Raw genomic sequence first — 26,320 nt, 5'->3', positions numbered from 1 at the left:
ATTTATTAGTTGGCTTTACTTCCTGTCCACTCATTTCCTCCCTGGGGCACAGGGCTCCTGCGCCCACAGCCTTCTATAGACTACTGTTATAAGCTGCACGTGTGCATTCGCTCCTCTTCAGTACAAGAGATAGGAGCTCTGTGGGTCCAAGTGCAACACAACACAGCGCCCCCGAAGGGATTACCACTAACCACCTGACAGACGCCAACAGGTGGCAGTAGCGAAACACACTCCGTTATTTGAGACACACAGAGGACCTCATGTGCCATTGCGGTACATCTCTGGCTTTCTGCCAGAAACTTCACCTGCGTTTGTTGTTTAGCATATGGAGAGATGCTAGGAAGACAGTTAGCAAAATGCAATAAGAAAACTCAGTTGAGTGTTAAAGAATAAGATGGAGAAGGACACTGGAGAAAAAAGTTAGAATTTAAGAGCTTGGACCTGACCGGCCTGATATCAAGAGTTGATTTGTGATAACGTGTGATAAGTTTAAAATTCAAATTGACTGTGATACGAGTTAGTTACTTGTGGCTGCTGATGACCCTTATTACATCTTTTGATATACCTTACATACATAACATATCAAATTTGGATTTTGTTGTAGCCCCCCCCTGAAGAAAAACACACCAGCCGCCACTGGACCTCATTGAAAAATAACACACGTTGTTGGTGCTGAAAGTGAAGTTTTGGGAATGTCATTATAAGTTACAGGAATAAGAAACAGGAATGCTATGAAGCACGCTGGGACCAAGTTGTGCCTGACCAAACATAAGATGATCCCTGTAGGCTTCCTTACCTGTTTTCTCACATATTTTATATCTGGTATATTTTGAAATGTGCTCCCTTGCAGTTACCTTTGATAAGAAGTGTCATTATCTTTAAAATAATTTCATATTTTCTGAAATAGCTGTATATCTTTTAAGTAGGTCTTAGATGTTTACTTGTTATTGATTGTATAAATAAATCATAGTCAATATAAAAGGTTTTTCTTTTTCAAGCCTTCCAGGGCTGGCTGCCGAGAAGCATCCCCACAGCATGATGCTGCCACCTCTGTTTCACAGTAGGAATGGTGTGTTTATTGTGGACATGGTGTCTTGTCTGATGGCCTAAAAGCACCATTTTGGTCTCAATAGTTCAAAGAACTTTCTTCCAGTTTACTATGGAGTCTCCTACATACTTTTTGGTGAACCCTAGTCCTGATCCAATCAGAGTTTTCTTCAACAGTGGCTCTCTGTTTGCCACTCTCCCATAAAGCTTTGACTGATGAAGAACCCAGGCAACAGTTGTTGTACATGCAGTCTCTCCCATCTCAGCTGCTGAAGCTGATAACTCCTTCAGAGTAGTCATAGGTGTCTTGGTGGCCTCTCTCACTAGTCTCCATCTAGCATGGTCACTCAGTTTGTGAGGATGGCCCGTTTCTAGGCAGATGTACACAGGTGTGCTATCCATCCAGCTAATCCATTCTTGATAATGGATTTAACTGATCCCTGGGGGATGTTCAGTGCTTTTGAATTTTTTTTCTTTTTCTTTTTATCCATCCCCCGACTTACAGTTTTCAATAATCTTTACTTTAAGATGCTTGGAGTGATCTTTTATCTTCATGGTGTAATGGTAGCCAGGAAAACTGACTTAAGTAACTGGACCTTTTAGACGTAAGTATCTTTATACTACAATCCATTGCAACACATTTACTGCACTCAGGTGATCCCCATTTCACTAATTGTGAGACTGCTAGCAGCAATTGGCTGAACCTCTGTTGAATAAGGTGAGTAAATATTTATGCAATCACTTATTTTACATTTCATATTTGTATTTAATTGACAACACTTTGTAGAAATCTGTTTCATTTTGATACAAAGAGGTTAAGTAATTTTTGTCAAAAAAGCAAATTATACTGTCTGTGATTGTTTTATAAAATCAATAAAAGGATACAACATCCAAGGGGGTGAATACTTTTTACAGGCACTTGAATGTATGGTCTTCTGCAATATTATTATGCTTTAGACGTTGAGATCACAGTGAGTGCACATCCTTGCTTTCACAAGTCTACATGCAAAGAGAATACAAACAAGGCCTGCTCTATTCATCATACATGTCTGGTGCAGCATGAAGAGGGTGGACAGAGGAGCCAAGATCCGGCCAAAGCTCAAAACACCCTTCTGGTGGCAGAGATTAACTCCAACTACCAACCAGCTGATGTTAAATAATAAGGATAGACTATGAAGAATCATCACTTCTCAGATTTTTGACATGCAGGAAAAATGGAAAATTGCTTTTAAAGCTTGAGTTCTTTGGTGATATAATAATACATTATGCTTGTAAAAGAATTAGCCTTGATTTGACAGAGGAAGCTCCAAACATGTGACCAACTATATGCTTATTTGTCTAAACCTGCAGAAGAAATTTCAGGCTTTTTAATAAATTGTGTCTTTGATTTATTTTGTTATGGCTGGGTAAATGTTAGTGGCATCAAATGCTTAAAAAAAGCAAAAGACCTCTGGACATTTGCATGGCACTGAGAGAGAGAAAGACAGAGAGAGATGGATTGTGCGGTGTGTTTTGTGTGTAATGTGTGTGTCTGCATGCATGTGCTTGTATGTGCCTGTGCCTGATCTGTGTTAATCACCCTCTCCATAATTACCATTTTCCTGTTAATGGATCAGACCTCTTAATCACCATTTTGCCCCTTTGTGTGTGTGCATGTTTGTGTCCGCTGTTTTTGTGCATGTGTGTGTGAAGGAGAGAAGACAGCAGAGGTAATATGGCTAAACTAGCTTGACGATGAACTATGCAGACCATAAATCTACACATTTCAAACATGGAGACGTGCAGACACCAGCACACAAATCATTTTATGTTATCTTACATAAGCATAAAATCAGCCGGCTCCCTCAGCCTCTTTGTAAGTGTGGGAATTATGAGAGGACTTGGAAAACCTTATGGTCACCTTATTTTACCCTGGGTTTGTTTGCACTCTTGTTTAATTAACCCATCACAGCAATTCAAGCATTAAAAGCCACCGGACTGTCAAAAAAAATGATTATGGCAGCTGGCTGATTAGAAATTATGCCTGTTGAACTGAAGAAACACGGTTCATTCCCCACAGCAGGATAATGAATCAAGACGACTCATTTCATCGCTCTATGTCCATATCCTTTTCCCTCAACAAAAACAAACTTCTTTTTCTTTCCTGCCACCACAGGGAGCAGTAGTTGTTCTATCCATGCCTGAAGTAATTAAAGAAATCTTTTCTGACACTAGCCAGAACCCCATCGACAGAGGGAGCTCCTGCATAATGTTGACGGTGCAGTTTAAGCTGCAAAAATCATACAAAGGTGACAGCAGATATGTGGAGGGAGAAAGGGCTTAAATAATAATCCGTAAAAGTACAGTTATACATACTTTTTCATAAAGGCATCTATCACATTTCATTTCTAATGTCCACCGCTTGATTTAAATCAGACAAGCCTGAGGCTGAGCTGTTAGAACAGCAAGGCAATGGTACAAATACAGTGAAAAAAAAAAAAAGCAGACTTAACTTTTGGATAGTAAAGAGTGCAAATATAACACCCAATTGCATATTGCTTCTGATTTTGGAACATTTATTGCGGTTGTGCTTGGTGTGCATTAGAAAACCATTCTTATGGAAAATGCTGGGCAAATGCATCCCTTATCAAACTTGCCATGGCTTTTGTGAGTACAAAGTGCTGTTTCCATAAAGAATTAGAGCCACCAGACGAACCTTTTGTGTGAAGATTTATAGGAAATGAGAAAAATATATACATTAACAGCTCATTCAAAGATAGTTTATATTTTGTGTTGCTTCCACCCAAAGAAGTGTCAGTAAAACAGAAAACCCTTATAAAGGATCAAATGTAACAGCTCACCAGATTTGAATCAAACTGCCATCTGTGTTCCTGTTGTTGATACTGTTATGATAATTGATAAGGAAAAGGAATTATGGAACCTCTTGCAGGTGTAAATGTATTTCTGAAGCTGAGTGACGGACCTCTCATTTTTTTTTAAAGGGGATATATTGTGCAAACATCACTTTTTCAGGATTTTCTAACAAAAATTTGTGCCCTGGCCTGTCTACACTCCCCTCAAGTACCAGAAAATTCCATTTCCTCCCCCTGACTCTTTCTCCACCTCTCAGAAAATGTGTGCTGAAACAAGCCGTTCTCAGATTTTCCCCCCATGACAAGAAAGTCCTGCCCTCCTCTCCTGATCCTGCTGTCTGCTACAGGCTGACAGCAGGATCAGGAGAGCAACATCCATTTCCTGAGTGGGGCGTGGTCAGGGGTGGAGTCAGACAGCTTTGTAACATTTAAAGCCACGGACACAAAAACAGCTCGTTCTGAACAGGGCTGAAACTGAGGGCTTTTTAGACATGCAAAAATCCAATACTGGAGTGTTTTTTCAGCAACAAACTTCACAGACATTTTGGGGACCTCTGAGACCAATATAAACTTGTATTAAAAGGGTAAAATATGTCCCCTTTAAGTCTGGCTTTTAGTTTCGGTTTTTTGGAAAGAGATTACAGATGTTTTGTTGAACAACAAAAAAGTTGACTTTTACTTTAAAATTAATGGCATAATACAGTATCTGTAAAGTCTTCACCCCCTCGGATGTTTTATCCTTTTACTTATTTCAGAAAACAATCATGGTAGATATAATTTGGCCTTTTTGACAAAAGAAATTACAGAAAAAAACTGAAAAAAACAGCTCGAGTACTTATATATCCTTAAATATTTCCAAGAATATTCAAAGGCAGAGAAAAGGTTTATTTGCCATTTGTTGCTGTATCTTGTTCATGTTGAGTGCTGTGCTCTTTGAGCCCTGTAACACTGTGACCCAAAAAGTCATTTTCAAGTTGAGTCACTGTGCTGCTCTGTTCTTCCCAGATCTGTTGCTTACTTCTGCACTCCATGAGCTGTATTCACTGATCAGTAAACCACCTTTTTTGTTTGGATGGAGATTCCATAGTGATGGTGAAAAGCAGTCAAAAGTGGCTTCCCTTGTTTATGCTGCAAGCAGTCCTAGATTGCTTTGTGCTTAGCTGGCAGCACTGTTCACTAAAATCACCTTATGGAGAGCAATTTTCAACTGAATATTCACCATAATTCAAATTTCCATGCATCTCTACTCTCTTATTGTCACTACTGTTATTTTTTGCTTGAGAGCTACTGTGCATTCAGATGTCATCAGATCTAGCCTTATTAAAAGGGTTTTATCTGAGTGAGCAACCAAGCAAATTGATACGTTCATTTTTGTAATACCAATTCTTGTATTTGTACTGAGACTATGCTTTTGCTGTGAAACAACATGCCAAACTTTCATCAGTGTTTAGCCCTAAGAAAATCTAACAATACAGTACACTCTCATGTTTCATGGCTAATTTAATTCCTTAACAATGCTGAAATTGCATGGTTGTAATGACACACTGAACGTGTGTTGCAGACAGATGCTATTAGGCGCTATTGACTGCCTGATAAAATCATACAGCAAAGAAATAGCTGCTCTGAAATGAGTTTCTCCCTTCCTATTGTGTTTTTTCAACCAGAGCTCAATAGAAGGGTTCAATAACTGAAAAGAAATGACAGTGTTACTGATTGAGTCTTGGCAATCTGTATAGGACAGAGATCTGATGCTACAAAGGGTCATATGATCAGCAGCAACAGGGAACCCAGCCAATCATGGCAATGACTGGATGGTTTTCCAGCCAATCATATTGTCTGTTTGCAGAAACAAACATTCAAGTTGCACCTAAACTGTATGGACTTTAAAATAATGTATATAAAAATAAATGTGAGATGATATTTATGTCCTTACTTGTTTCCTTTGTAATTCATGATCCCTGATACTTCATCATGTAAACATATTAGCTCATTACAGCTCAGTGATGACTGGCAACAACACAAAAGAGAACCTTTTCATAGCTGCAGCTTAAAGGCGTGGAAACTGGCTGCACATCAATGGTAACCTAATAATAAGCAACGGGCTGTATGCCATAACAGGTGTTTGTGCTGTGCCTGCCGTGCTACTTTTTCATAGAGATTAGAGGATGACAAACACAGATAATTCACTGTGAAAGAACCATACATAAAGAGTGTGAAATACAGTTTTAATTTGTAATAAGAAACAGCATACTGCCTTAACAGAATTACAGAAGAAAAAAAATAAGAAAATGCCTTTTTTGCCAGCTTTTCAAGTGAGCATGATTTCGAAAAATGCTTTGAAATTGACCCCCTGTTTAAAAATAAGAAATAGTGAACTAGTAAGAATAGTAAGTGGACCTACCTGGTCCTGAAGTTGGCAGGATGTGGGTGCCCATCATACAAGGACAGAAAGTCATATTCTTCTTCTATGGCAAATGACAAGAACATGAGCTGGATTCTACTTCCTTCCTCTCCGACAATGACCCAGGTGCAGTTTGCCCCATTTGGGTAGCCATAGGGAAAGCCTGGTGACTCTATACTGCCGTTTCTGCCTTTTAAGGTGCCACCACATGTGTAGATAAAACCTAAAGAGGAGAAAAAGAGAACATTTAGTGATGTATTTTGGAAAAGAAAATAACTCGAGAGAATATAAACAGCAGGAAAGAGGTAGAAAGAAATGGCAAATAACAAGTTGTTAGTAAAACACTTAAAAAAGGGCATTTTCACTTATGTGTATTACATAACAAAAGGATTATTTGTGTGTGGATGCATCAGTGTGTTCCTCTGTGCAAGAAGTCAGCATTAGTCAGCATGTGTCTCGATGCCTGTACTGCTAAGTTTTACTTCTGACAGACTGTGCAACAACTGCAGGGTTTTTCATCCAAGAGAAAGCAGGTATTCTTATTCATACCAAAGCATAAAAACTCAAACCCGCACACTTTTAATCAGTTTCTCTTCAAGGACACTACAAAGTTTTAATTCTTAGATAGCAAAAGGGACCTATTGGCCTACTCCCATGTCCCTGACTCAATATTCATTTATTTTCTTTGAACAGCACAAAAAAGCACGTGTATGAATATAAATCATTCCTTACATTAGTGTTTGATTAAGCTCCACTTCAGCAAAAATGATACTAAGCACACCAGGATAGGTAAGATTGTTCTCTGATGCTCTTCAATCATAACTTATTAATGGAATATATAGACACTGTAACTTGCCTGTTGAAGAATTCATCAGAGTCTACAGCACCATGTATCTGTAGTTCAACATAATCTTTTCACTGGACTACCTCGCAGCAGGGGCAGAGGGTGGGGTGTGTTTCAGAGAAGCACCCTAGGAGCTCATATTCACATTCAGCATGAGGTGCTTGAACCCAGGGCCCCCTGACTGAGGAGAAACTAAGTTGCTACTGAGCGTTTTTCTTTTTCCTCTTGGCTTTGTAAGTTAAATCAATAGCATTCTCTTGAATTCACCTTTGTGTCTCAAGAACATCAAAAGTTATCTATTTTCTTTGTTTTAACTAATCAATAACTGACATGTCAAATGGGTGACAACAATACAGTATGTGCCAGTCAGCTTTATTGTTGCCTGTGAACATGATTCAGCATTTTATATGGGAAAGACGTACACGTGTGTTCTTATACAGAGATATACATCTCCACCCTCAGTGTCTATCTAGATGGGAAAGTGACAGACATGATTTAAATGCTTACTTCTCAGAAACACTAGGCAGCACCAAGGGCATGAGGATAAAACTATGGATCTAAATGAGCTGCAGTGGGTACACCATTATGGATCCATGTATGTGGTGAGAGATCAGTGCCAAGAGAAGAGGAGGTGAGATGTGAGAGGAGAGGAGTAACTGAAAAACTAGACACAACATGAACTGAAAAAAAAAAGTTGTAGTAGCTGCTTAGCTGCTCTAGAGTAGTTGTACACTGAGTGAATCTTGCAGAACTGAGTTATTTATCAGGATTCATTCTAGTCAAGACAATGTGCATTGTCAGTATGATGAAGAAATGGTGTGGGGTTGTTTTTCAGGAGCTGGGCTTGGCCCCTTAGTTCCAGTAAAAGGAACTCTGAATGCTTCAGCATACCAAGAGATGTTGGACAATTTTATGCTCCCAACTTTGTGGAAACAGTTTGGCAATGACCCCTTCCTGTTCCAACATGACTGTGCACCAGTGCACAAAGCAAGGTCCATAAAGACATGGATGAGAGAGTTTGGTGTGGATGAACTTGACTGGCCTGCACAGAGTCCTGACCTCAAGCTGATAGAACACCTTTAGGATGAATTAGAGCGGAGACTGAGAGCCAGGCCTTCTTGTCCAACATCAGTGTGTGACCTCACAAATGCGCTTCTGGAAGAATGGTCAAAAATTCCCATAAACACACTCCTAAACCTTGTGGAAAGCCTTCCAGAAGAGCTGAAGCTGTTATAGCTGCAAAGGGTGGACCAACGTCATATTAAACCCTATGGATTAAGAATGGGATGTCACTTAAGTTCATATACGAGTCAAGGCAGGTGAGCAAATACTTTTGGCAATATAGTGTATATTATTATATGATGTGCTACGAGGATACAATAGGATACAACACAGCACCATATGGTATGACACGTCATGTAAATGGCTGTTCAACATAAATCTGGTTATGAACATAAATCAGTTCTGCTACTTAAGAGTACATTCAAGGCAAAACACTTTGATTTTGGACTCCTACAGGCGAAGGGGATAATAGCCCTATCTTGGAGGAACTTTGATATACCTTTTAATAAACGTATGGACGAAGGAGATGGCAACTTACATCGCATTGGAGAGACCGACTTATATAGCCAGAGGAAGGATAAGTGACTGAAGATCTGTGAACACCTTTATTGGAATTTCTTAAACATCAAAACGTGAAGTCCTCTTAACACTACTGTGCGTGAAGCGCGTGTGTTGTGTGTCTTGTCATTTCAAGGTGTGTAAGTATCAACATGTATGTACAAGAGTGTTTTACAATTGTTCGCTAATGTTCATTTATATGCATGTAAAAATATTATAAAAATATTGTTTAAAAAAAACAGTTCTGCCCATGGTTTCTGCCTGTTAAAAGAAGTCTTTTCTTGCCACTGTTACTGTTAAAGATCTTTGCTCTTGCTGGATTTTCGTAAACTGTCATAAGATTGCATTTTTATATGAATAAAATTTGTACAAATATGGGAACTCTGACTGATTAGCTGAATTACTAATCCACTGATATCACATCACAGCTTAGCTTTCTGGTGCATTTAAAGTCAGTGCAACCCATGTCAGCTATAGCTTTATCCAAACCTGTCCCCCCTGACCTCATTATAAAGCATGTGTTATTGTTTCTGTGATGAGACAGTGATGACTAACGGCAAAAAGGATGATCTGCTGATAGATATCCATGAATGAAAAACACAGACTGGATTATAAGTTTTTCTGTGGCTATGATAGGATATTTTGGAAAGGAGTGTAAATATAGATAAGAAGAGGAGAGAGGAGTGTGTGGATTTTGTTTATATGCTTTGAACTTTCCTCCACAGGCTGCTTGTACAGATAAAGAAGAAGTGAAGCTAATTCTGCTGTACTTATTCCAAATCTCTCCGGGTTACAGAGCCCACTAAATGCCTAAATTGTAAAATGTAAATGTAATTGATCTCCTCGGACTTCATGGTTCACATCAGGATCATTATCCCCTCTCTTTGATCTTAATGATCCTTTTATATCAAACACACCACAGGTGTTAGATGAAAACCTTGCAGTGTCCAGGGGTGAAGTTTTTTTTTTTTTTTTTTTTTTTTTTTTTTAGATGCTTTATCGATCCCGATGGGGAAGCTCTTCACTTCTTTCACACCACAGGGGAGCCGGACCGCGGATTCAGCTTACAGAGCAGAAAGCCTTGAAGCTGGGGGGGATTTAGCATCATCCTGCACAAGGACACTACAGCAGGGAAGAAACTGGCTGTTATATTGAGTTTTATCTCATGACTTCTTGCTGGGAGATGGTTCTGCAAATCACTAAGCCTCTGTGCCTGTTGAGTTATTCACATTTGTCATTCTCTTTTAGCTGCAGCATCTCTTCATTAGCTCTTTTTTTATCATGCATAATAAAATGTATCAGCTACACAGCTTCATATCACTGGAAACAGAGGGAAAGTTTTACAATCGTTTTTCAGGCAGTGCTCCTTTAGTGTATTATTCAAAGTTTAAATTAGAGAGTTTAATTTAAAATAGCTTTCACTTTCAGGTCCTTAAACTTTGAGTCCCTTAATTGATCTCCTCTGAGTGCAAAGCTCAAATCAGGACGATCATCCCCCTGCCTTTCATGTTCACGAGCTTAGTTATGTACCATGGCAGTCGGGGCCGTAGGGACAGCAGGGCCCTCCCGCTGGATGCTTTTCCAACCAATTATCCAAGATGGAATCCCAACCATAAAACTATGTGTGTGTCTACATATGTGTGTTTGTCAGACTCTCATTTAAGCTAACATTTCGAAGACCTTCACAGCGAAGGACGTAATGACCAATGGCAGGCTGAGCTGCAATTAAGGGCCTCTGTCTCTGTATGTTCACAACCAATCAGAGCTGAAATGTTGAGGAACCTTGGAGGGGCAGGGAGAACCACTTGACAGACAAACATATGAATCTACACAGATCGACAAAACTAACCCTTATAACTGACACATACACTTATCATACCCATCAGTATCATATCTTTAATTGTTTAAATCTAACTTAGAGAAAAAATCTTGACATGCTAATGCCAGTGGGGTTTATTTTAATGCAGTAAAGAGAAAATTTGCAGAGCACAGCAAGAAAACTACTTAGTGTACAGCCATTTTGGCCCAGTTCAGACAGGGAGGATCCATGTGGTTTCCAACAGGAATTAAATTTTATGATCCAAGTTAAGAGGAAATTTATGCTCCATGAAGCGGTGGTTCACCTGAGGACAACAAATATTCACAGTTTAAAAGACACAGTGGAGAAATCAGGATTTCTATTCAATCATGAATTTATCCTTCTATGATGTCAGCAGGGCTTGGCCCCTGACAATGATAACTGGTAACTGGTTTCCTGACCGTGGTGCTAATGTGTGTTTGTCTGGCCTGACCTGAACCCACAGAGAATCAATGAGGAACTGTGCAGAAGAAGATATTGCAGTGAATCTTAACACTAATGCATGAATATTCGCAAACACACGTCTTCTCTCCCAGTGCTCATCGCCACATTCTGTTTTACACAGCCTCGGTTCACAAAGCATTCTCTGAATTTATTTTCAGTTTGCCCAGTCCCATGTGGGAGGCTGTAAAACAGAGAGGTCTGGCTTAAGTTAGGGCCAAAAGGTTGAGTTGCAAAAGGAAAGCTATAGATTACAATAATTCTCAGTGGCGGCCAATCTCTCCAGCGGACACACAAAGACTGGCAGATGCATATGACTGCAACAGAGATTTAGTAACCCTGTCTTTAAAGCAGCAGACAGACCAGTTATGTGAACAACATTCAGGATTAAGTGCACAATAGAACCTTATTACTGCAGAAAAAGGAATTGTTCTCCCAGTTTAAAGACAGGAGCTCACAAAAGACCTCATTGTGTCACTTGTTAAAGAAGAGAGGCTACAAATTAAGCATAATAGTAAGTGCAGTGGGGACTTTATTTAGAGTGATGATGCACTAAATGAGGTGTTGACTGTTTACTCCCATGGGTGACTTTTAGTTATGCACCCACAATTAGACTGGTTAGGAGTTATTTACAGCCTCTAAACGGGACATGCGGATTTGGCGACCCATGGGTAATATTCTGTTAAAACTGGAGCTGCCATGGGAATATTTGGAAAGGCAATATTTGTAAAAACAAAAAAGCTTTCTTGTTTTATCATCAGCCATGGTATTAAAAGCTAATAAAAAAGTCAAACTATGAGGAGGCTGAAGCACCTGACGACCCTGCGCTGTAGTAATACAATACCAAATGGAATTTATCTTATGTAAGTTTTCCATTGTCTGCCTTTAAAGACAAGTATCTTTTTTCTGACATGCTTGCTTTAAACAGGAGACAATAAATAAGAAGTACGATCTTTTTGCTCTGTTCATTGTGTTTTTTAAATTTTAATCTTAATGATTACAGATTACAGCTCATTAAAATCAAAAATCCACTAATAAAAAAAATCCTCTGAGAACAGCCTTCCCTTTCAGCTGTGATTTTCTGTGGCTTACCCTCTTTGTGGAGGGTGTCAGTGATTGCTCTCTGGACAACATACAGTCTTCCCAATTATTGTAGTTGTGTGTACTGAAAGAGTCAGAGAATCAGGAAACCTTTGTAAATCAGACTTTCTACAGTATTCCAATATTTTGAGATAGTGGATTTTTGATTTTGTGAGCCATAAACTGTAATTATCAAGACAAAAAAGGAAAAAAAAGGACTTGAAATATACACTTTGTTTGAGATGAAATATGGCAGATTCACTTTTTGAAGTAAATTGTTGGAACAAATGAACTTTCTATCCACAGCCTCCAGCACCTGTTACTGCCATAATGATTAGATGTCAATAATATCCCAGTTTTAAATAATGTACCTTCAATGCTATTTCCACCCATAGAAATAGATGGGCCCCTGAAAGGCCCTGTAAATAGGCTTTCCCTAGATGCCATTTAATGATTCCAACACATGGACATTGGATCTGTAGCTTTACCACTAGCCTCCTGATCAACATTCACCTCCTGGGCTTGGCTTCTATCAGCTTTGGAGCTGACAAAAACTTACAGTATAAAGAAAAACAAATAAACAGTTAAAGATCTCATAATAACACACTGACATCACTGTCCTGTCCACCTACCATGATAATACTACAAAAATAAAGGGTGAAACCATTTTAAAATAGGGGGTTTACATTTCAAAACAGGCAACAAAATACAAAATTTGTATTTTTTCTATATCCTTATTTATGTGGAACATAGAAGGTTACCCCTGCTTTAATCTAGGGTGGACCATGTCTTTGCTAACCTCCATCCCCTCTTCTCCCCACTTGCCTTTGGGGTTTTATGAATTACCAACCTCCATTTTCATCTGAGGAAAAAAAGTGAAATATCCAGCTCTTTCATGAACACACTTAATGATGCTAATGCCTTTAAGGATGCTGATGACAATGATTTGGATTCTGACGGTTTCATAATGGTTTTTCTGATGATAGAATCTATTTTTATCCAGCTGTGCATTAAGTCTGTACATGCCTGTCTGACCCTTTATGCAGTTAGACGTAAGGTTGTCACTTAGTGATGTTCTATCTTCCTTTTCACATCCTGTACTTAGTCTCAAATGCACAGTGACATGGACAAAAGCATCTGCTAAATATAACTCTAACACTTACACTAAAACCTTGCAGCTATAGGAAATAATCCCCAAAATTCCTTACCCACGAACCACAGAAAAATATGAATTTCACTCTTTTATCTGAACTGAACACACTGGAGAGTGTCTCAGCCTAACTTCATTACTTCATTAAATTGTATAGCGAGGAAACAGGGTTGGGTGAGTAAAGAGCCAAATAGGGACAGAAGGACAGAGATGGAAAGCAGAATAAACAGAGAGAAAAGGACAGAATTCCCCTCGTTCATCACTGGGAGAAAGAATGAAAGGATGATTTAAAACTCATCACTCAGAGGGGAAGAGGCAAGGGAGTGTAGGAGGGCACAGAGAGTGAGAGAGAGGGGTGAGAGAGATAAAGAAATATAAAAAAGAGAGAGAGAAAAGTCAGAGGAAGGTAGAGGGAGGAGGAGGAGGAGGAGGAGGAGGAGAGAAAAGTGAGAAGGAGACAGGGGTAAAAGAGAGACTTCTAATTATGCTGACTACCAGACCGAAACTGACAGCCTTACTACACACTAGAGCATGCACACAACACACACACACACAACCATAGAGAAGCAAAGGGTCGCAGACACACAGGCGCACACACACGCTGAGCTTCACACACATGCTCTCATGGTACTAGAAAGAAACACATGCACATACAAATTCAGGCATATTTAGAAGGATATACCCACAAGTCCATGCAGAATTTCAAGACTCACAAACACGCAACTGACAGCAAACCCTTCACTCATTGTTCTGCTTTGTTCATTCATCCTCCTCACCTCTCACAAATCTTACATTTCCACTCATTATTTGTTCTTAAGATCTCTTAAAATATATTTAAATAGAAGGCATTTTAGCATCGTGGAATTCATACAGTACAAGGGAATAGATGTTTTTCTGCAAATTCGCTTTGTCCACTGCCATTAGAGACCTTAAAACAAGCAGATCTCAATGAAAAAAGAGTTAGAGGAAGAAAGGAACAAATAAAAATATCACAGTCCATCCTAATATTCTTATTAAATTGCTGAGATTTTTTTTTTGCTTTTAGTTTGCTGTTTTTACCTGTTGCTATCTTGGTTTCCTGACTTTCTTGGAGTCAGAAGTGACAGTATTTGTATTGCATTTTGCAGACACGTGACCACTATGATATTACCATGGATGGCATAAGCGCTGCTGCTGACATTATGCTACCATGCATTCAAGATGTATATGGGAGCCATAAAAGTAACAGAAATTAACATAAACATAGCACAAAAAATAAGGACATTTGTGTTGGTATTTTATTTATTTGTTCTAGCAATGCTTCTAGCAATAAATCATATACTGACGGAAAGCCTGATTGTTTAAATGGTGCCACATTTGTAACCCTAACCCCTGCATGCACTTATGAGATGAGCAGCAGAGCTGAGTATATAGATTGTGCCCATGAACAATTTGCCAAACAGCTTATTCTGCCATTGCCCTTCACTGTCAGGCCGTTTGTGCACTGGAACCTGTTGAATGTTATGTTCAGCGATGAGTCCAGATTCTGCCTATGGCAGTTGGATCATTGGGTCAAAGAGTGGAGAAGACATGGAGAATGCTGTGCTGCTTGCTGTACCGATGAAGTAACATCTTTTGGTATCTTGTGATGTGAGTTGGCCTCTTCCTCACTGGAAAATCACTGGAGATGACCTCAATGCAGAGAGATATCAAGATTAGATTCTGCAATCAGTGGCAATCCCATATCTCCACAGCCTGGGATTGAACTCTATCCTCCAAGACTCTATCCTCCAAGATGACCCCCCCCCCACAGAGAGGGGTTTATCAGAGGCTACCTTCTGCCTGCAGTCCTGACCTCAACCCCAGTTAACACAGGGATCAGACTGGGCACATGCCAGAGTGACCATCACAACCACATTGACTGACTTGCAACAAATGCTGGTTGAAGAATGGGATGCCATCCCACAGCAGTGTGTGACCAGGCTGGTGACCAGCATGAGGAGGAGGTGCCAGGTCACATGCTACTGACGCTCCTGTTTGTTGAATGAATACACTGTTAAATTGTCAGTATGTCTTCAATTATACAATCTACCAACATCGCCAAACAAGAGTCAGTGGTAGTGTAAGCCGTTTGGCATTGGCAGAGAAGATTTGACACATTTTTCACAGTCAGAAATGGGTGCAAGTGCAAATCTCCATCTTCATGCACTTAATCATTACATGCTTTCTTATCACTTGTACAAATGAAACCATAGTTCAGAAAATAAGCATTGTGTATGCAGATGAAAAAATGATATGTTAACAGATAATAAAAATAATTATCCAGATCCAGTAGGGCCATTTTCTCAACTGGATGATAAACAAGATTGTGATTTTTAACCAGCGAAGTTGCTCCCAACTTGCTATTTAAGAGAATACAGGTTTAAGACACATTAAAACAGCCTTCTTTTTAAGACCAAGAGTTTAATTCTCCTCCTAATCCACTGTCAGTGGGTTTGCTACTTATTCCTCCCATCTGATTGGTTATTTTTGGGGGGATCTACTACTATTAAAGCTTCTTCTGCTAAGAAAAGATAGCTGGAAACTTTGCTGAGCCATTACCTAGTCTACAGGGCATGTCTGCTCATTACTAAAAAGAGACTGCATGGGTGGAGTACAGCTTTAAGTGAGGCATTTCCCCCCCTGAAGACTTAAATAGAGATGCTAATTGTCAAACAGTAAAGGATTTGTGGTTTGACTGGGTAGATCCCAGGTGTGAATATATGCACTGGTACTAATGAGGAACAGGGTTTAGTTTTGAAAAGAGCATGCATGCTCAGCAAAACCTCTCCTGGATAAAAGAAGCTTAAAGACAAAGAAGAAAATCTGCTTCTTGAATTGAGTGGATTTAATGAACCCTAGTCTGCTATATAGGCTTGATCTCTTTCATCAAAGCCATATCTAATCTTGAATGTCTTAAGTAATATGCTGCAGAGATGAAGTAAAGCTTAACAAGTGGCATATGTTGGTGCTTGTCACACCACTTTTGAGAGAGTCCAGCTTTGACTGCACAACTTGTTACACACACAACTTTTCAAAAATGCAACCTAGGCTAGTTTATGACTTTACCTGACACATCATCAAAAGTGGTGCAACCAGTGCTACCTGTCAAGAGTCTGAGGCTTTGACTGACTCAGTGGGGTAGTGAGAGATTAAACTTCATGAAGTGCCTTTACGTTGCCCTTCCATTGGGAAAAAAACCTTATACATGACCTTAAAGTTCACTGAAATGAAAAAAAAATGCCTGGAGGATTTGAAACACTTGGCAAGAACATATAGAGTTTGGATTTTTTTGCATACATGCATCATGAAACAAGCAAGGTACACTGAAAACTCTGAGAAGCCAGTAGTGTTAATGTAAAAGAGTGTCTGTGTTGTCCTTGCAATGTGAGTTGTTAACCTTTTTGAGATTTTTCACAGCCTGTGTTAGGCCACAGTGAGTCATTTTAAATTTATCTGGGTCAAAGCAACTCATCAGCTTTAATACCACCAAGTCGGGTCAGCACTAGAGCTCCCACAGAGGACCGTAGCAATAAAACACAGGGTCATCTGGCAAGAAAGGTTGCATAATACAAACAGAATTCCTTTAAAGGCCTGAGAAGCTTTCTAAATGGATTTCAAGTGTTGCATTTCATCTTCTATATGCTGCCTTTTAAAACACCCACACTAGGGCCCGTTGTATATGCCCTATAACCTCTGAAGACCTTTTCAGGCTGATATACTACAGCTGTCTCAAGCCGTCAGATATACCAAAACATAAAAAGAGATGTACAGAGTCTGTAGAAAGTGTCCCGACCTAATTCAGCAGAGGTCCAGCCAGTTGGAATGAAGATCACCTGAGTACAGTGAACGCATCTCAAGAAACTGTAGTATATAGTAAAAAACTGTGTCTGAAAGGTCCAGTCACTGGTCAATCAGTATTCCTGGCTACCATTACACCATGAAGACAAAAGAACACTCCAAGCAGTTTAAAGAATAGGTTATGGGAAAGTATAAGTTATAAATTCCAAGGCATTAAAGAAAACTCATACTAAACCTGAACCAGAGCTCACCAAAGGCATGTGGGAGACTTCATAGTCAAGTAGAAGAAAGTTCTTTGGTCTGATGAGACTACCATGACAATGACAATGTCATGTCCGTTGTGCCTCACCAGAAACTGGATTTTAGTCACTCTTTATGGTGAATTAGTTGGATGATGTCTTATTAAGCGTATTAAATATCATACAGCAAATGAAAATATAAAAACTCCAACCAGAAAGAACGTTTAAACCAACGATAATTTGTAATTGCATTTAAGTATTGTAAAATAATTTGACTTCACACGTCCTTCAGGACTCTTGATTATTCCAAGGAGGTGAAATCAATTACTAAGCTTGTCATTTACCACAGGGGATCCTATGATCAATATGGTCATTTTCTCATGGTGCTGACCTCTACATGAGGAACCAGGAAAATTACCCCATTCCTCATGTAAATGGGACCCTTGGCGCCCCCTCAAGGTTGCAGGGTATCCCCTGTTCCTACTTGAGGGGGGAGCGATGTCTCCATATGACACAAATCCGTGTGGGTGAGCACACATTCAGTGGTATAAAATATTCCTCTTATCCTCAGCAGTGTAATGACATTACAGTCCAGCTGAGGGAAAAGCACACTCTAAATTCTCTTCCATCTCTGCCTCCCACTCTGTTTGTCCCCTTCTCTCTCATACTCTGCCACGCTCCCTTCCTCTCCCTCTGCCTCGGCCTGTCATTGGGGACCGCAGTGATACCAGATTCGCTTAAAGGGCTATTCCGTCTAATCTCACTGACTCTCATTTATGATTTAAAGAATGGCTTTCCCAGCAGGGCAAACTGACCAATCAAATAATTGCAGACGGACACAACCAGCCAATCAGTATTCTGATCATGGCAGCACTCAAGCTCTGGGGGCAAATATGAGCTGTGTGTGTATTTGTGATTATGCTTGTGTGAGTGTGTGTTCTTGAATGTAGTGTTAGTTCATTTAAATGTGCTGTCCATATGTTATGGAAAATGATATGATCTGTTAATTTTCTTCAGGTGGGTTTGGAAGGAGAACGGAAAAAAGATGCAAAGGAAAGGGTGGGGGCAGGAAAGGAAGACAAACCAAAGGCAGAAAAGGGTGACCAAATGTGGAGTGGTGTGGCAGAGGCCGACATGGAGAGAACAGGAGAAGAAAGAGAGATAGGAATAGTAAAACTGCTAGAGAGAGACGTAGCAGGAGAGAGTAAGCGTGCTTGAAACGTCCCATTGGTTCCTGCTGTCAGGAACGCTTGTCAGCCAAGAATTAGACTGCTCCACGCTGCCACTGACTGACAGTTGGCCCGCGGTCTAGACTATACCCTGGAGTGGTGGAGGCTAAATAAGGGAAATGCCTAGAGAGAGACAGAGGAAATACACCGGGCTGGAAATCAATTTATAACACTGTCAGTCAGAGGCAGAACGGGACGATAGGATAGAGATACGAGTGAAGGAGGAGCCAGGGAGACGTGTAACGTGAGAGAGAGCAGCTTGCATGCAAGAGGAGGACAAAGACATGATTTGAGTAAACAGTAAACAAATGGGAGTTATCAAAAAAGATGCCAAAAGAAGGGACACTGTTGTGATGAGGGAATAGAGGATGTACAGGGAGAAAGATACAGACACATGTTACATGGCTACAACCATTCAACAAACTGCAGGTGGCAGAGGCTCTTTAAATAAGACACCACTACTGAGATACAATCAGCTCATGCTAATTAAAGGCTGGCATCACAACTAAAGCATGCAACAAATCACAGCGGAGTGACTGCAAACGATGGATAACTTTCTTAATTTGGGCTGATCCACTGCTTATGTTTAAGCCTTGGTTTAAATTCTCCAAACACATGGTGTGACTGCTTTACTATTAGTTTAATAGACTAACCTGTAATCACCACTCCTATGTCATTTTTAATCACGGCACAATTTCTCAAGAGGTGCCTGGTGGAGGGATGACACACTGTAATCATAATTATTACTCACCTACTTTAAGAAAATCTAATACATGAGGTTTTCTTTATCACCTTTTCACTGCTAAATTCATTATACAACACAGCCTCGAGTGACTTGAAATGTGAGATATGAAAGAAGACATTTTAATTATCCCCGGCTGTCTCTAAGCACAAAGGGACATATTTGGAATTTAATAAAGTATACAAAAAAAGAGAGAGTTACACACTGAAAAAAGTACAACAATGCTGTTGTTGGATTGATGTAATTTTTTGTTTTATAACAGCCTAAAATTGTTGTTTTTTTTCATTAAATCTAAATCTTCTAAATTATCTTAATGATTGAACCTATATTTTTTATTTAAACTGGCAGCTGGACACCAAATTAAAATCTGTCATTGGATCAATGTATTTTCATTGCATTAAGCCCTCTGTGCGCATGCACATTCGTAACAACATCCTGTAGGTCCCGAGTGGCTTAAAAAAACCCTTGATGCAACAGCAGCCATCACTTTCTGAGTGGCTCACCCTCTACACTCCAGCACAGGCATCCAGTGAACCGACTTCGACTGAAAAGAAAGTGCCAAGCTGATAACGGAAAGGAAAAACACAAGCTTTGTGTGCAGTTGAATTAATCCAAATACAATTTATCCTTAGCCTTCATGGCTCCCTCTAGGAGATTGCACTTATTGCTAAGGTTTATCTCCAGAGGTTACAAATATGTCAGCCCAAGTTCAGAGACTGTCAGCTTCTTGTTTTCTGAGATGTTCTTGTTCTTACATGGTTGCAATTTTACTGCAGTATTATAAAGGGGACATATTATGCAAAAATCACTTTTTCAGGTTTTTTTTTTTTGTTTTTCTGTGTGCCCCTGGCTGGTCTACAATCCCCTCAAATACCAGAAAAATCCATTCCATTCCACCCTCTCTTTCTCCACCTTTCAGAAAATGTGTGCTGAAACAAGCCGTTCTCAGATTTTCCCCTCACGATGTCATGTGGGGAGTTAGTCCATCCCCAGGTTTGGTCGACCCTCCCCATTTGGAAGAAAATTCCACCTTCCTCTCTTAATCTTCCTCTCAGCTACCAGCTGAGATGCTGGATAGCTTAATGGGTTACACTGATGACTTTTGACTGGGAGATTGATGGTTCAAATCCTAGTCAGCTCCCAAACTTTGGGTAGAAGTGCCTGAAACATCAGGAGAACAACATCCATTTCCTGCAAAAATTCTATACTACTATTTTTTCAGCAATAAACTACACAGACATGTTTTGGGGACCTCTGAGACCAATATAAACTTGTCTTAAAAAAATATGTCCCCTTTAATACATTTCTGCTCTCCCATCGGGCCAAAGTAGCAAGAGTGTTCAGGAAAAATGTGTTGAGTTGACTTTCAAGATTTGTGGGTGCCACAGTGGCGGAGGGGTTAGCGCTGTTGCCGCATAGCAAGAAGGTTGCTGGTTCACTTCCCGGTCTGTGAGGAGTTCGCATGTTCCCCCCCTGCACGCGTGGGTTCTCTCTGGGTACTCCAGCCTCCTAGGGCCTCCAAAAAAATGCTCATTAGGTTAAATGGTGACTCTAAATTGGCTGGGATAGGCTCCAGCCACCACCACCTACAACCACCAATGTTATAAGCTGTATAGAAAATGGATGGATGGCTAAAGGATTGTGTGTGCTGTATTCTCTATTTAAAACATTTTTAGAAAATTTGATTTGCTTTACTTTACATTTAAATAAAAACAAATATAACTTCTTCACTGAAACAACCTAAAAAATGTCAATTCTCCAACCTTTCCAACCAAATTGAAATAGAAATTACCATCACACTCTATTGGTGTAAAATATAAAAATTTGAGGCAAGAAAGGTTGCCCAGCAGGGGAATGATCTCTGTCAAAACAGATTGGGGTTGAATTTGATTAACAGATGCAAAAGTACTGAATCAAATTTTTGTGCTCCTTAGAAAAATACTTTTCATCACGGGATTGAACCTTCAACCTCTATATTGAGAGATAAATGACTCTACCTACTAAATCACAGTTTGCTTCCTTAAAACATTCTGCTCACTTATTCAAAACAGTCTGTCACTTCTGGTTAGGATGAGGGTTTAAAGGGTCAGGCAAAAGTTTTAAGTCAAAAGCCTGACCTGCAAAACCAAATACCATAATGTTTAATAAAGCCATGAAAAAAGTCTGCTTACAGGAAAAAGCCTGTCCTCCATGAAAACACTCTAATGCAGCCAGTGTAAGGCTAAATCTAACAAAGCTACATAAGCTATGTAGTTAGCACAACTATGTAGATATTTGTAAATGCTAACGTAGGTACATCAGTTACATGGCTGAATCAAAAGCAAAAAAGGCTACATTAGCTATGCTAGATTTGCTAAAGCTAGCTGTTTTAGAAGTAGTTATGCTGGATGTTGCTAGTTATAATGGTGGCTCACTTTGGCTTCACAAGCTTTAGCTAAAGCTAACATAGCTTCTCCAGCTACGCGGTTTAAGTTGCTGTAAAGTAAAATCCAAACTTTGTGTCTTAACACACTAGATATGTATGTTGGAATGAGGTTGCTGTAAAGGTGAAAACACTGAGATCTATGTGTGACTGAATATTGGATTTTGTTAACCTCTTTCCTGGCTAGGTTTTTTGAGCAGCACAAATATAGAAGCCAATGATATCACAGTCTTGATGTGGAATTACCCCACCCCCCATAACCCTACAGTGATATAAAATCACATAGCAGTTCATCTCACAGTCTGTTGTTAACTTGCGTCACTGTCTTCATTGGAAGTTAAAAGCAAGCGACATGCTGTGTTTTTGTTCAGTGTGAGGTAAATTTCCCAAATCTAGAGCTAAAGGGGGCTCTAAAGCCACAGTTGCCTACAGGTCATTAAAAGTATCAAAACAGATATTTGTGCCAGAAAACAGTAAATTTAATCTTCAACCTCAGTCTCTCTGCTCTGGCACAGAGCCAGGCAGCTGCGCTCTCATCAGAAACATTTTTAAAATTCAAGAGGATGGTATTTCTCATGAGTGGGCGTGGCTTCACTGACACGCCCTCATCATCGCAGAACAGATATTACTGCCTCATTTTCATGATTTTGAAGTTTGATTTTATGGACTTAGAGATGTTTTTCACAAGTGAAACTTGGCCTGATGGTTCAAAACAACAGCCTGTCACACAACAAACCTAAAAGGAAGAATTCTTTTTTAATCGCTTTACAGGGACTTTAATATTAAGATGTAAGCCAATGTAGCTACTTGAGCTCTGGATAAAGATACAGGTAATATGAGCAAAACCGAGCCCCAAGGATGCTGCTTAGGCTCTTATGTTTGTAAGGTTTTAATCAATGTAAATGACAAACGTTGTTTATGAATAAAGTTGATTTTTTAAAAAAAGCTAACTTCTAAAATGTTACGCCCCTTCCATTCTGAAGATGCGGCATGTCACAGTAGTGGTCTGCAAGACCCCTTTCCAGTAAGTAGCTGGCTCTAACCTTAAAAAAAGAAAAAAAACATCATAGAACTGTGGGAGGAAAAAGGTGAAGGAGAAATGACAAGAGCAATAAGCTCAGGCCTTCTGATAAACATAGTCACACATGCTTTGCTTTAGTGAACAGCTGCATACTCAACAGACTACATACTGCCCACATTGGCAGTTGGCATCAGAGGAAAATGAGTGATATGAATGCGGTGAGTTGGTCTTAAAATATTTCCTACTCTTCTTCTGAATTGCTTACTTTCAAGTTGACAAGGTCAGCTCTATGAGGCTCTTGTTGTCTGGAGGTATGCTGAAATAACTGGGTGAGATGGGAGTTAACTCGTAAGCGTATACCAAGCGTTGGTGCTGCGTCAGGCAGCGGAAGTGTAGGGCAGAAGAGTCTGATGTGGATTGCTAGAGAGGAAATGTGGAGGAAGACGACTCTGTGGATGCCAGGATTCACTGCCGAGCATCGTGTGGGAGTCGTGAGTTTAATTCTTTCACAAAATAAATGTGGTGGACCTTTGTAACCCAGTGGCACACACTATCTTACTGATCTCTTTGCTCTAAAAGCAATATGTGGGCACCCATAGTGGTTTGGTAGCACAAAGCCTGGTTACATCACATGCTTTATAGTAAAAAATAAAGGCAACGCATGATAACAGCTCTTACAGGTAAAAAAAACCCTGAACAGAATAATGATATAGTGTGCAAATATTTAAAAAGAATTATTTCATCAGTATTTCCAAAGCTTTAAGAGTCAATTATGTCTTCATCAGCAGTGATACAGTTTACTTTCAAAGACCTCTCTCTTTATCAGGCTCAGAACTGGACATATGAGTTTCAGTGGAGCACAAATATATTCAATTATAATGGAAATCATTGGTATTCCATATTGTTAGTGCTTTGTAGAAACATAGATTTACAGTTGAGCCCATTTAATATTCTGAAGGGCTTTTATACCCCTCCAGGAAATTATATGTAAGTGCTATAAATTATGCCACACCATCTAGATTCATTGTTACTTTCACCTTAATGGTTTTTCATTTTAAATGTAATTAGCCTTTCAAAGTCAGAACACATATCCTCAGTTAACCTGTACCTTAAGTGTGCTTATGGCCAAAACTGAAGGTACTAAAAGTCCAAACTTTTTGACCAGGGTTATGTGCTCAAGTGTGATTCAGTAATGTGGCATCTACAGGGTAACACTCTGGCTACTGAGACCAAAATGGCTCTGATATGCTTTAAAATAGCTGAACTACTGCTTCTGAAGATACACACAATGAACCAAAATGACTATAATTCATGTGCCAGTATAATTACTGTTATTACAAAGCTGTGCACAGTCTTCAAATAATAAATCTAAAACAGCTCCTTAATGTCATGGTTGTTTACAGACTGACAGAGAGCTCTACTCCCTTTCTGATTTTTTTTTTTTTTTTTACTGTTTTTGTCTTAATGTAATAAAATCCATTTACCTGAGCATCCCCAATTATCCTAAAAAACTCCTCTTCATTTTGCTGGGTTAAATTATACAGAGACACTTCCTCAAGAAGCCCTGTGTACATCCCTGATTACTATAAAAACAAGAAGGTCTATAGAAGGTGTGAACCCAAGTATTTGAATATTTGATATTTCTTCTGAAAGGCTCTGAAAGGCAGCATTACAACAGCACCACTGAACATTATCTGCTGCTGCTGCGTTTTATTCGTCTTCTCTTCATACTGAGCCATGTTTACATCACCTGAAAATGGCAGAAAAATGTAAAGATTGATTTAAACTTTTTAAAGTTTTTGTTCCTGAGCTGCCACTTTAACGTGGTGGAGGGGTTTGCGTGTCTCAATGATCCTAGGAGCTATGTTGTCGGGGGCTTCATGCCCCTGGTAGCGTCTCCCAAGGCAAACAGGTCCTAGGTGAGGGACCAGATGAAGCACGGCTCGAAAAGCTCATATGGCAGAATGGCAGAACGGAATCCGATCTCCCTTGCCCGGATGTGGATCACCGGGGCCCCTTTCTGGAGCCAGGCCTGGGAGTGGGGCTCGATGGCAAGTGCCTGGTGGCTGGGCCTGCATCCATGGGGGTCTGGCCGGGCACAGCCCAAAGAGACAATGTGGCTCCCCCCTCCGATGGACTCACCACCCGTAGGAGGGGCCATAGAGGTTGGGTGCGATGTGAGCTGGGCGGCGGCCAAAGGCGGGGACCTTGGCAATCCAATCCTCGGCTGCAGAGACTGGCTCTGGGGACATGGAACATCACCTCTCTGGTGGGGAAGGAGCCTGAGCTTGTGCGTGAGGTTGAGCGGTATCAGCTAGATATAGTTGGTCTCACCTCGACGCACAGTGTGGGCTCTGGAACCAGTTCTCTTGAGAGGGGTTGGACTCTTTTCAACTCCGGAGTTGCCCTTGGTGAGAAGTGCCAAGCAGATGTGGGCATACTGATTGCCCCCGGGCTGGCAGCCTGTACACTGGGGTTTACCCCAGTGGACGAGAGGGTAGCCCTCTCCCCCTTTGGGTGGGGGGACGGGTCCTTCAGAGATTTCTAAGGGAAAAACTCAGACGTGGGAGGAGTTTGGAGAGGCCATGGAGAACGACTTTGGTATGGCTTCAAGAAGTACCGAAGTCATGTCAAGTCATATTCTCTCTCTTTCTCTCCATCAAACACAGGCACGTGCTCTTTTAGTTCCTTTACAATGGGGTGCATTAGAAACACATTCCTGCCGTTTTCATGGTAATTTAGAGGGAAAATGCCACAAAGTTGAGGATTCTGCTCATGGCTCTGCTCTCATTGTGGAAGTGGGTGCAGTCATATGACCAAAATATAAAACGTGAGAAATCCACCCAACCCGTCAGGAGCAGCTGGTTGGGCGGTGTTTGGGTCGTGGTTGGCCATCGTATCCCCCTATATGCTGTACAACCAGCAATGTCTGTTCCTATTGAAAGTCGGCGTGACTTCCAAGTGAGTCTTGTAACTGAAATTTGAATAGGATTAAATTTGCACATCCTGCCTCCAGGATGAAAGTTTACAAATGAGTAAGGGTTACTTAATGATGTTATAAAAATCACTGTCAGCTGTCTGTTATGGCTCTTTAATGTCAGTGAAAGGCAGCTATATTCTGGTCAAATTAACACAATATTTGATGGCAAGATTAGGAAAAGTTTGTCAGTGCTACTGCCTGTTGTAACCTACATTGACATTAATTCTCTGCTCCTCTCTGGATTTTCTTTTAACATAGGGTACCATAGAAGTCTCTTTATCCCTTCATTCGTTATTGCATGTAGTAAAAGAAAAATATATATTATTTTGCTCCAAAATATAAAACTGGCTGTAACACACAGCACTGGTCCACAAACTCCTGTCTCCAAAATCATAATTAAAGTCAGCATCTTATTGATGCTTTAAAAGTTGTTACACCCACTGACAAATATAAATAGTGACAAAAAGCACAGATTTATGAAAAATAAATAAGATCATGAAAAAGGAGATATGAGGTTTTTGCCCGACACCAGTAATAGGTGACAACCTTTCTATTGTGTGTAGCAGTAAGAAGCA

General features: G+C 40.1%; 1 protein-coding gene across 1 annotated transcript in view; it reads right to left on the bottom strand.

The window, feature by feature from the left end:
- csmd3b (CUB and Sushi multiple domains 3b) overlaps positions 1-24,504 on the bottom strand; it is a 367,690-nt gene extending 343,186 nt beyond the window's left edge. Inside the window, exons 1-2 of the mRNA XM_041808608.1 lie at positions 24,447-24,504; positions 6,301-6,523 (exon numbers count right to left, since the gene is read on the bottom strand). Coding sequence (XP_041664542.1) covers positions 6,301-6,523; positions 24,447-24,504 — 281 coding nt within the window. The remainder of the gene's footprint in view (positions 1-6,300; positions 6,524-24,446) is intronic.
- Between the last annotated feature and the right edge of the window lie 1,816 nt (positions 24,505-26,320).

Source organism: Cheilinus undulatus, linkage group 16 (genome assembly GCF_018320785.1).
Source record: "Cheilinus undulatus linkage group 16, ASM1832078v1, whole genome shotgun sequence".
Lineage (NCBI taxonomy): Eukaryota > Metazoa > Chordata > Actinopteri > Labriformes > Labridae > Cheilinus > Cheilinus undulatus.
The sequence above is the reverse complement of the archived record's forward strand: the minus strand, read 5'-3'. Positions and strand labels throughout refer to the sequence as shown.